Genomic DNA, 12,657 nt, shown 5'->3' on the forward strand with positions numbered 1-12,657 from the left:
TTTTAAACCAGACATAAAGTCCTGTATGTCCGACTTTGTGTCCGGTTAAAAAAAAAAAATGGTTTTGCCACAGAGAGACAGAAGACGCTCATGGGCGGACACTTTGCAAACCCATTCAAATGAATGGGTTTGAAAATTGACTGCCAGTTTCAGTATCCTGTCCAGTTTCTCGGGCAGAAGACGGAAACCTGCAAAGCGGAGACCGGGCGCAGGTCTGAACCCACCCTTAGATGGTTGTCAGTCACATGTATGTGTGTTCAGTAGGGAGATGGGCTGCGGCTTTGGATGGCTTACATCTATTGGATTCCTGTTTGAATGCATTGATGTGTATGGAGTACTCTGGTTAGGAGAAATGGCTTTTGAAGATGTGTAGGCATGTAGACTGACAGGCTGCTAAAATCAGTTACTGCAGTGGGATGTCAGCTATGTTTTATAGCCCTGGTGACTTAAAGCTGCCAGTGTCACACATATGGGGTGTAGTAAGGGGTTAAAGTGGATCTTTCACCATCTGCACTAATTCAAGTTCTTAGCATCTGTTAATAGTTTCTGCTCCACTGATTCCGGCACAGTTGGAATTTTCTCTCTAGCCCTCACCATTCCCAAGCAATCAGTGCTGTTAGTTTTGGTGCCTGATGTGGTATGTAAGCTCTGTAATGTGAGAAGGGTGGTGTCAGGCAGGGGGTGGGATTAAGAGCTCTAGTCGGAGGCAGCCAGTGTCAGAGCTCAGAGTAACAGCACCCTTGTCTGCTCCTGCCTGACACCTCCCTCCTGACAGCACCAGATTGCAACAGATTGCTCAGTATCGGCGGGGTTAGGGCTTCCTGCCCTAGGAAGTGGTGGTGTGAGAAACAAGTGGCATATATGGGGTGATCCAAGTGCCTAGGCAGCGCTATAATCCTCAAAGCCCCTTTTTGACAAAGCAAGGGTGCAGAAGAAGAATTTGGGTGTCACATGCCTGCCTCATGTCTCCTGCTGTCACTTCACATTTTGAGTGGGAGATCTAGAGAACATGTATGTATAACAGTATATACATATTTAATAGCTTATTACTGTCTAATGACCCTGTTGTTACTGGAACCTTTGTTTTAGGTTTTGTGTTGCATTTTATATTTTGGTCTCTACTATCTTGCAACATGAACAATACTTTCTATGTTTCTTTCCACAGAGCTGCAGAAAAGCTTTGAACAAGAAAGAGCATCACTTACAGTAAGCAGTGAAATATTAAAGGGGTATTTCCATCATAAATGTTTATGGCAGGTTCACTGGATAAACCATAAATGCCACCTCAATGGCTCACACCTGTTTCTAGAATGGGGGTGCCATCTGCTGTCAGCGACTACGTCCAGAAGGGGAATGAATGGAGAGCTGACCACATGTTTGACTGCACATCAGCATGCTGTTACCTGTAAGGCTTTGTTCACATCTATGGTTCTTTTAGGAGCTTTGCACCCAGTCAGCTAAAAACTATAGATGAAAATGTAGGATTTTTTGTCTCGGAAAGTGACAGGTTCCCTTTATAGTCACAGTGTCCCCCAGGATCGGTCGGTGTCATGGCTCTTGTCATGTTGGGATTTCCATTTTCTGTTCCTGTTTTCGTTTAATAATGGAGCTGCAAGTCTGTATAACAAAGGCATATTTGTATAATGAGCACTACAAGGTCTTACTTCGATTGCAATTTTTTTTTTTTTTCTGACAGACTCCCTTTAACTGCAAATCTGTAAAATGTGATTATCGATATTATATTATTAATTAGTTAATAATATTAATAAAGAGGTTTTCTGGGCTGAAAATATTTGACTTCTCATAAGGACACATCAAGATCAGATCAGTGGCGGTACGACATCCAGCATCCCCATCTATCAGCTGTTCTCAGCAGCTGATGCGCAGAGAATGGAGCAGGAAGCAGACAGCCAAGTCACTGCAGTTTACATGCAGTTACCATTCAAGTGAATAGGATCTGTCTGCAGTAAGTTGGTCCGACCACTACACAAAGAACGGAGCTGTCTGCTTCCGTCTCCTTTCTCTGTATGTCACATGATGAGAATAGATAATCTGGATAGGTCATTAATGTTTTTAGCCTGGCAAACCCCTGAAATGATCACCGATAATTTTTTATATATAATATATAGCTAATGTCTGCATTATGTGTTCGCATGGGATTTTCTTGTGCAGCTCCTCTGTTGAGTCAAGTAGAAGGGTAAGGAAAGACACATCTGTAAACTCTAACATGGTAATGCAAAAAAATAGTGCACGTCTAATACATGTCTAACTTCTGACGGACATGTAATATATACATATATATTGTAATGCACAAATAAAATGCTCCATTTGTCTGCTTTTTATAGGAAACTATCACTGATCTAAAAAGCCAGTTGGAATCATTCCTAGAAAGGATACAGCAAAGTGAACAATCTGCCTTGAAACAAAACTACAGGAGGCATATTAAGGTATGAAATCTACTTTTGGTTACTACTGACAAGTTTCCACCATTGGTAGCAGCATTGGTTAACAGTTTGGTCCCATTACCACTCTTTTATGGGGTGTTTCAGCATGCTCTCACACTATTTTATCAGTGCAGATAGTGTTACACTGTGTGGGGAACATCCTATTAACAACAACACTGGTTTCACCCAAGTTGGCAAATTATTCATACGTTTCCAGGAAGAGTAACTGAGGAACGGCACAAATAACTGCTCCAGAGCTGTTATTTAGGCAGATACGCAAGTATTTGCTAACAAACATGTCAGGAGAGAGATGCTCCTTAAGATATTAGTACAACTTGGCGTCACATTCACATAAGTTCTCGCCGTGTTTACGGTGTACGTGCGCTATTTAATCCTCACACTGGCAAATCTAAGTTCTTCAGGTGACTAAACACGATCTGTGTTCTGTTTATTCCCTCGCAGTGTGTTACTCATTGTTACTCACATTGTAGTTATTTTGGTGCACAATGCGGTAATCCTATTCCTTTGATAATCTCTCCGCACTTAGGTGTGTTTGCATTCCAGACCTCCCTCCAGTCATGCACAAGGAGGCTTAAAGGGCCGGCTCCTATTTTCAGAGCCAGAACCCCTTTTTATAAGAAGTTCAAAAGTTTAAATATGAAGAGTTTCCATTTTATTCTCTTTGTGTTTTTCTGCCTTATGTAATGTTTATTTGTATCACTGTTGTGTGTTTAAGCTCAGGAATCTGTTTGGCTACAATAAGACTTCATTAACATTGTGTTATTCAAACTCAGAACCCCAACATGTGTAAGTGTATGCCTATAGGATTGTATGTCATCCATAGGCTCCCACAATGAAAAAACATGAACTGCCCAGTGTTTGTGTCCGCACTAAAAAATGAACTTTGAACCCCATTTTGTGTTACGACATCTATTTATTGGCTCACAATTCTGTTCCAATTGATTACTTAATATCTTTATAGTAGTTGTAGACATAGATTTAAAGGGGCACTCCAGCAATTTGTTTTGATATTTCTTACATAGAGCTAGGTGCTGCAGTGTTAATAGATGTGCCATTTCAGGGTTCTCCACCATCTTTATTTTTTTTTAATTCCCTTCCATATGGATGTTCTAATGCAGATGATATTTTCCATTGTGAGTCAGACTTGTCCATTATCAGAGAGGGTGTAGTCTTATTACATTACTTTTGCACTGCTCTGAGTCCTATTTAAGGCTGAGGCCCCATATTGCGGAAACAATTACCTGCTGAGTTATTAATCCCTATGACTAACTGGCTAAAAGATCTGTGAGTGCTGTGTGTAGAATCTCCAGTGTATTTCTAGGAAATGCAGCTTCATACTGCTCCTTGCTTGTAAGAGCTGACAGGAAGAAACCTAACTCACGCTGAAGGGACAGGCTACGACTGTTGTGCTGTGGGTCAGTGTGCTATTCATGTATTTCACGGAAAGCACACTGACCCATTCTTTTCTATAGGCCCGTACACATGACCGTGATTTTCACAGTCCCAACAGTCCGGGCCACATCAGATAGGACATGTCCTAGTTTTGTCCTATTTTGCGGCCATGCTTCAGCGGCTCCTATTCATTTAATAAAAGGCCTGTGCATGGGCAGGACACGGGGACATCCCATCGACATTTTTTGCAGATTTTGCTGCAGTTTTTTGAGCCAAAGCCAGGAGTGTAAAATGTAACCGTGTAAGCCCTGTAGATTTGTTGCAGATTTTGCGGCGTTCTCTTGAGCCAAAGTCAGGAGTGTATTGGACAGAAGGGAGAAGTACAAGTCCTTACTATATAGTTCCCATTCCTTGTGTAGCCATGCTTGGTTTGGGCTCAAAAAAACCACAGCAAAATCTGCAACAGCAAAAGCAGCGTTTCTTTGTACTTGTAGTACACTGTGCAGTCACTCACCTGGCACATCCTTCACTTTATCCTGCTGTCAAACTGGGCCCATAGACTGACCTGCAGAGTCCCACCCCAGTCCCTATGCAAATCTATAAAAGTGTTACAGCAAGGGTCTCATAGACTTATAGAGAAAGTGATTTCTGGCTGTTGTGTGAATCAGCAGGTCAGTATAGCTTCACAGTAGTCTGTACTTATGGTATCTTCAGGGTTAGCAGTGGGGAATATGGACGATCCTTATAGGGTGTACCGTAGCAGTCCCTTACATGTCAGCCGGCTATCAGTTTTACAAGAATCAGCTTGTCATTAAAATTCCAGTACATTGTGCTATTTATAATACGTATGTACATATGGCGGTTCTCTAATGATATCACCTTTATGGTATTTACTAAGGATTATGGGAGTCCTGGTGAGTTTTGGGAACAAGAGCTCCACAGCTTATACTTTGTGGTTGAGATGAAGAATAATCTGATCAAGGAAAAAGACAAGAAGCTACTGAACCAGCAAGTCATGGTGAGTTATATCATCAGGGAACGCGCTGAACTCTTACTGGATTGTCACTACACACATTTATACCTATCCACATGATGGATGATAAATATACTGTATGTGGTAATGGAGCGATAGTGCACATGTGCGACCACTGAACGCCATTAATTCCATAGAAATGAATAGATCTGTGGTCATGTATGCACACAGGTAACTCAGGTCTGTGTGATCGGACCCCCACCCATTGTCAGGAGCTGATCTCCATGATGCAGGCTACTATAGAACATTGATTTACAATGCCATTACTATGGGGACACCCCTGCAAAATGATTTTGTTGCTCCCATTCCTATCTCTAAAGAAGCTTTTTCTAATTTTTAATTTGTATAGTACAGAGCCCCTATACAACTGTGTGACCCAACATCTCTGGTTATGGGGACTGAATTAAAAACCAAAAAAATGATTGTCTAGGTAGTACCCTCAAAATCAAAAACCAATAGTGGATAGTTCAACCCCACCAATGAGGATAGATTAAAAGTTATAAACTTCATTGTAATCAAAGTTAAAAAATCCCTAGAGGAATATAGTCACCTAAGGCACTGCCCACGATAAGGGGTTAAACAACAAAAATTCCTATCGGTATATTCCTCGATTCGTCAGGAGAGACCTATAATACGCACTAGTCAGGATCACCTATCCTAGTAAGTGCAATTGGGGGTAACAGGAATCTCTCCCTATCCAGGAATCAAGATCCCCCCCCTACAATTAAGTAACCATTCTGCCACTAACGCGTTTCTAAGTTGCAGTAATTACAACTATTCATCAGAGGTGTTAAGTCAAATTCTGACTTGGGGACTGAATTACTGTAATATATAGTAGAGGGTCCCTCTATTTGTTTTGCGTACAGGCGTTTCCTGTGTTTCTCTTAGTGAGGATCTACCACCATGAAAACATCCTGTACATTACTATATAGTGTGGGCAGCTGAAGAAACAGATTATTGTCCGTGACCTCACTTTCACTTCCCGGCAGTAAGCCTACAAATGGCCTTTGCCCTGTATTGTAATGTATCCCTAGGAGCCCTAAGCCCAGACACATAGTTCCGCAGACCTCTAGATGGTTTATCAGCATACAGGGCACAGACTGTTTTAAGGTGTCCTGGAAGTAAGTTTGGGGATAATAGTTCTATCTTTTCAGCTGTCTGTACATTATCCGTTATTCACATGGTAACAGATTCTCTTAAATATTGTAATTCTGTCTTAGTCTCTTTATTCTGGTAGATTTCTTAGGCTAGGTTCTCATCTGCGTGTGATCACAGATTCCAGCGAAAATTGGCAGAGAGAAGAGGACTTTTCTCTGCGCCAGTTTCGGTATAAAACCAGCAGAAACTGACAGACTCCTGGCTGACCCCATTATAGGCTATAGTGTCTGTGGGTAACTGCTGTTTTAGTGGACGGGCTCTCTATTGGACCGAAAGATGGAGTGCCCAGTGCTCGTGTGAACCTAGCCTTGGACTTCATTCAGATGTTGATAATGTGGATAATAATGTCCTCCTTATGAATGCAAAACCTCGATTTTCCCCCCCCCCCCAATGGGTCAAGTGAACCCAGTATAGATCATCACATAAACCTATGGTGTTCTAAGTTTAGTTCACTTGAACTATTGTAGGTCTGGATCCTAAAGCATCTCTGAGATGAAGGTATTGATAACAAATCCTTAGGATAAATGAAAAATATCAGATTGGTGGAGGACGCACATATGTGACCCATATGATCAGAAGTTTGAAGAGACCACACAATTCAGCTGGGTGCTATGGCCTTTTCATAGCTCACCAAGCACAGTGCTGTACATTGTATAGCTGCTGGGCTCGGTGTAGTAGCTCAGTGCAATTACCGTATATACTCGAGTATAAGCCGAATTTTTCAACCCAGTTTTTTTGTGCTTGAAATTTTCCAGTAGCTGCTGCATTTCCCCCCTAGGCTTATACTCGAGTCAATAAGTTTTCCCAGTTTTTTGTGGTAAAATTAGGGGCCTCAGCTTATACTCTAGTGTATACGATAACGTGAATGGATCAGAGCTGCAGTCACGCCATGTGACAAAGGAATGTCACTGGTCTTTGAAGTGGCAGCGGGTCTTATAGGAGTGCTGATTTAGGTGTCAGATCCTTGTCAGACACTTGCTGTTTGGGGCTTTTATTCCAGAATTCTTGTTGCAAGTAACTGAACATACATAGAGTAATATCATTATCACAATTATAGCGGCATAGTATAGGATGCAGTGGAAAGGTGATCTACAATTTTTCAGTATAAACGGAGGGTGGACCTTGAAGAAGCACTGTCACAATATTTTTTTCATTTTCCCCTCTTTAAATTGGTAGTTTAATTGGGTGATACAAGTGAAAACGTACAATTTGTTTTGTGTAGCTATCAGGTGTGCTACTATTCACATCCATTCACTGAAAAAGTGTAAATCTGCAGATCAGAACAAGTTACGTCAGGACCACATTCTTATAGTAATGCATTAGATTTATAGACCATAGCAGTGGTGACAGTCAGTTGTCGGTAGATATGACCATGAAGGCAGGGAAGGTTAGAGAAAATCGTTAAAACACTACAAAATTTATATTTTCCAAAATATTTAGCTTTTAATTGTCTACAATATTAAACCTGTTTGTTTGAATATCCCTTGTAAGAATCCGGAGATCAGGCGGGGCAGTGGTGGACCCTATATCAGCACAATACAGATACGTTTCACTCTTTTCATTGCTCTGAACCACTGATTTATAAGTGTTGGGGGGGGGGGGGGGGAGTTGCAAGGAGTGTTTCTTATAAGCAGAATGATCATAACAGGTTTTACATCCTCAATTCTGTGTTCTTGGCAGATGGAGAAGATTCTTACACTGGAGGAGAAAGTGAAGAAGCTCCAGCAGGAGAATGAAGCTCTTCAAGAACAGACACACAAGCACTCCACCATTGCAGTGTGAGCTCTGCTTTGACTTGTATTTCATTACTTTTCAGCTTGGGATTCTTCGTTTTAGGACCACACATCAATTGTCAGCTACATATATTAATACAATGTCAAAGTTCTGCTTCCCACATAGTACATGATAAATCTGTGGCTTCCTGCCGCAATTGAATTTCTACAGCCAATATTAAGTTGGCCAGAATATTCTGGGCCTCACCAACCAAGCTATTTTTTTTTCTCATCATCCGTTACATGAGGAGGATCTTTTTTAATTTCTCCATCAGAATAGCCATATAACGATGTTTTGTGTAGTGGCGCCATTTAGAGGTCTATATTTGTAACTTATTAAGTTTTGTTACGTTTTAGATAATTTTTATTAAAAATTGAGAATTGTAATTCAATATGCAGTCTAGATAACATTTATTATGTGAACTTAGATGCCCCAGACTGTCAAGTGTAGTTGGCTCATGTTGATACAGAATTTTATGCAAAATCTGCAACAAAAAAAAATCAGATTATGTTGTGGATTTTAGTGCCAAAGTCAAGAATGGCTACAAAAGGAATGGGAAATATAAGGGAAGCTTCTTATACTTCTCCCTTCTGCTCCATCCACTCCTGGCTTTGGCTCAAAAGAACGCAACAAAATCTGCAACAAAAAGAGCTGCGTTTCCGCAACTTGGGGCCTCAGCTTAAAGGTGTTTTTTTTTTTTTCAATACTGCAGATAGCTGCTTTACAACAGGGTTATCTGGGACACCCAAGGACTTGTGGGGGGGAGGGGGGGGTTAGTATCTCAAATTTCATTGACGGGTTCTCTCTAAGCCATATCTCTTGTCAAGCTAGTTGGAATAAAATGGTCTAAAACTAGACTCAGCTAGAATGCACCTATTATTGGCCAATAGAGTAGCTATTCTAGTAAACTCCTCCTCAAGATGTTATTTTCCAGGTCACTGCCGTTACTGTGATACCACATTTATATACTTGTTTTTGTATTTTACCAATTTTGCATAATAAAAACAAAAAGATCCAAAACTTTTATCTTCCATCAGTGAAGCTTTGTGTGGACTTTTTGCAGGAAAAATTGTATTTTTCATTGGTGACATTTTGGGGTACATATGAATTTTTTATCTAATTTTGGTACATTTTTGGGGGACGCAGATGATCAAAGAGAGATCAATTTTTGTACTTTTTTTTTTTTTGTTTGTTTCCATTTTCAGCATTCACTGTGCGGAAGATATAAAGTGATAATTTTAGTTATTGTTGGTGCGGCATTAAAAGTCCTATGCCATTTTCTTACATTTTTTACAATTAAAAAAAAAAATAAAGATCTTTGTAAGACAATTTTTATTTATTTATTTTTTTTTTTGTATGTGTTTTTTTCCGTTTTAGAAACACACTTCAGGCTGAGGCCCCGCATTGTGAAAACGCAGTTTCTTTTGTTACAGATTATGCTGTGTTTTTGGGTTTTTTTTGAGCCAAAGCCAAGAATGGCTACAAAAGGAATGGGGTATACTTCTATCTTCTGCTCAATCCACTCCTGGCTTTGGCTCAAAAAACTGTCACAAAATCTGAAACAAAACAAGCTGCATTTCTGCAGCGTGGGGCCTCAGCCTCAATAAACTTTATTTTTGCCAGTCCTGGCAGAGCAATTCTCTAATCACTTCTGTAATGCACTGCAATAATATAATAGACAGCAGAGCATCCACCACCACCCCTGGTGTGGGACACCCATACTGTATAAAGACACACAGGGCATGCACAGTGCTATGAACAAAAATGAAGTAACTTTGCAATAGGTCTTAATGGGGAAAAAAGACCTTTGTATTTGAATGGTAAAAGTAAAGAAAAATAGCATTTTCTTATCATATTGCACTTTCTTGTTCTCACTGCTTTATGCTAACATACATTTAGAAGGTTACTAATAACTAAGGGACTGATGGAAGGAAGTATAGCTGCAGGATCAGACTATACAGGCTTTGTTTGTTGTCTGTTACCATATACAGGTTTTCTGTATAAACGGGGCAATATGAAATTTCAATAAAAGAAATCCCAATGGCAGTTCTGTGTCTCTCCATCAGCCACAGAGCCGTTGTTTGGCTGCCCCTATGGTATGTACACCGTTATATAATTTAGCAGTGTACTGCTTCTGATCTTGTGAAATTCCCCAGAACCATCACTATACAGTGGACAGCCCTGCTCCTGTTACCAGAGTAAGAGCCTGCACGTTCTCCCCATTCACTGTGTAGCTTCCAGTACCTGGAGGCTGCCAGGACAGCTGATCTGTGCAGGCTCCATGTGTCAGACCTCCAATGATCAGACGCTGGTGACATGTGAAGAGGTTATCTGTATGAAAAATCCATTTGGGTGTCAGAAATTGTTTAACAGACAGAATATGCCAAAGGTAATAACATATCTACATCAATAACATGGATGGCTCTGATTTGATATGTTAAGCCTAGAAGAAGCTATAGTAAGAAACACAGCAGTGGCAATAAGGATAGGTAGGAGAGTTCAACATCGGGATGGGAAAGGACATGGCCAAATGGGGGGGGCGGGGGGAATTCTAGACATTTACATAGTAGTCAATGTTTTTTGGTTTTTTTTGCGAGAAAACATGTAAGCTGTCATTTGTGGCTGCTGTGACCAGCTCCTCAGGTCGACTCCTTCAAGGTTCATAGCTTTTATAGTGCCACCTTATCTTTTAAGAGCATTTTACATGGAATAGCTGTTCAGCATGTTTGTTGGATGGACCATTTAATATATTTATTTTGCAATTTATAATTATATTTATTCACATTTGTGTTCCCTTTATACGTCTGTTTTCATACCTAAATAAATTGAATACTTTTGATCTCTCCTCATGACTGAAGTTCTCCATGGCCCTTATCAGTTTTGCGACTCTCCCTGTACACTATATCCAAAGCCGCCCCTCTGCCCAGGTTTTCACTCACCTATTCATTGAAATGTATTGGATTAGTTTGATAACTTTTTTTTTTTCCTTAGGTCCCTTTTACATGGTCAGTGCTTGTAAACCAATACCCGAAGTGAAACACACGTACACATACATATATGCAATGAAAAAGTTGCACCTCATTTGTGTATTGGAGCCTCTCCTGGTTTTGGCTTACAAATACTGATGGAAAATACTGACAAAAAGCACTGTGACTCCCCCGTGGAGAATATCACTTTTTTTTTCTTTTTTGGAAATCTGCAAACAGACTCTTTGCAGCAAGGAGTGTGGTAGCGCTTAAAGCTTACCCTTTTAGAGCAACAATAATTCCCTCATTGTTCCAAAGAGATCATTTTCATATAGTAAAAAAAATGGTGATATCTCTGCAAGGAAGGTCCCAATTCACATTGTACATTCAGCCTGTGCTGTATATTAATATGGTACATCTAGGGGTCATGAATATAAATTACATGAACTAAGCAGTCAATACACAATAACTGATACTGTGCCTCATATAAAGATGGCAAATCCTGGTGCAGGCAACAGAAAATGGTGGATAATCTATAAGTACACAAGAGGGACACGTGGGATGACAAGTATTGCCCTACTTATTCGCCAATTGATGGGACACCTAGTCAGTATTTATTTTACTCATTGCTTCATTTTTACCTTGTGCGATTCTTCATAAAGACCAAAACATCATTGTTTGGTAACAGGATTTATTGATGTGATCAGAATAGCTGTCCTTCAGTTCAGTAATAATGATATACCTTAAAGGGGTTGCTCCATTAAGGACACTTACTCCTATCCTGTGGGTAGGAGATAAGTGTTATCTCACTGGGAAGCCAAACTCTGAGAACTGGGGACTAAAATTGCAGTCTTGGCAGCCCCTTACCCATAGTTGTGAATGAAACACTGGTCAAGCAAGTGCACTGGTGATCCATTCACAATAAGAGGCTTAAGGACTATTGGTGCCATGTCCTGCTGATCTGACAGACCCCCAACAACCTGACACTTCCCCTGTCCTGTGGATAGGGGATAAGTGTCCTTAACAACGCAACCCCTTTAAATGTAATCTACAAGACTAGAATAGCTTCAATGATTATTAAGGCCCTACCCTCCAATGTCCCCTTCCACCACATTACTTTAGTGTATTGCCCATTCTTACACCACTCCATTGTGTTGCAGGTGTTTGACTGAGGAGCTGTTAAGCGCCAAAGCTGCCCTAGAGAAGGAAATCCAGCTTCGGGAACAACTTCAGCATGATAAAGAGCAGCACGTGTACCGGGCCGTCAGCGGAGATGGATCCCTGCCATTCTCGTTGTCTATTTCCTCACAGGACATAGCAGTTTTGGTAACTTAGACCAAAGACCATTAAAGTTAATGGACAAGCTGAGCAAGCATCATTTTATACGGAGAAGCTGAATTGTCCTGATCCGAGGATTGTCTCCTGTCCTGGATGGAACTTTTATTACTTTTATTTATTACTTTTAATTATGAAATCAATAAATCCAGTATTTGTCGGTGGCAGCCATGACTGAACTAGTGCGTCACTCCCTCCACCATAATCTTCCATTTTGTTACACTAATCTGAGACTGAAGAGCATGTATGTCATTAAACTCACTATACTTCTACCTTAGACTTGTTGTTGTAACCACCAGAGAATTAAAGGGATCCGATCAGTCAGACACAATTTTTTGTAGGTAACACGTCGGAATAGCCTTAAGAAAGGCTATTCTTCTCCTACCTTTCGTCGTCTTCTCCATGCTGCCATTCGCCTACAATCCCGGTTCTTGTCGATATGTAAATGAGCTCTCTCACAGCACTGGAGGTGGGCCCCAGCAGTCAGACAGCACTGGGGGCATCCCAATGCTGCGAGAGAACTCTCTCCAGCGCC

At 40.7% G+C, this 12,657-nt stretch overlaps 1 protein-coding gene across 1 annotated transcript in view; it reads left to right on the forward strand.

The window, feature by feature from the left end:
- CCDC69 (coiled-coil domain containing 69) overlaps positions 1–12,378 on the forward strand; it is a 35,542-nt gene extending 23,164 nt beyond the window's left edge. Inside the window, exons 5-9 of the mRNA XM_075274923.1 lie at positions 1,166–1,206; positions 2,346–2,447; positions 4,756–4,875; positions 7,729–7,826; positions 11,948–12,378. Of these exons, the coding sequence (XP_075131024.1) occupies positions 1,166–1,206; positions 2,346–2,447; positions 4,756–4,875; positions 7,729–7,826; positions 11,948–12,122 (536 nt within the window). The 3' untranslated portion in view covers positions 12,123–12,378. The remainder of the gene's footprint in view (positions 1–1,165; positions 1,207–2,345; positions 2,448–4,755; positions 4,876–7,728; positions 7,827–11,947) is intronic.
- The last annotated feature ends 279 nt before the right edge of the window (positions 12,379–12,657 follow it).

This window comes from Leptodactylus fuscus, chromosome 5 (genome assembly GCF_031893055.1).
Source record: "Leptodactylus fuscus isolate aLepFus1 chromosome 5, aLepFus1.hap2, whole genome shotgun sequence".
In the NCBI taxonomy this organism is placed as follows: Eukaryota; Metazoa; Chordata; class Amphibia; order Anura; family Leptodactylidae; genus Leptodactylus; species Leptodactylus fuscus.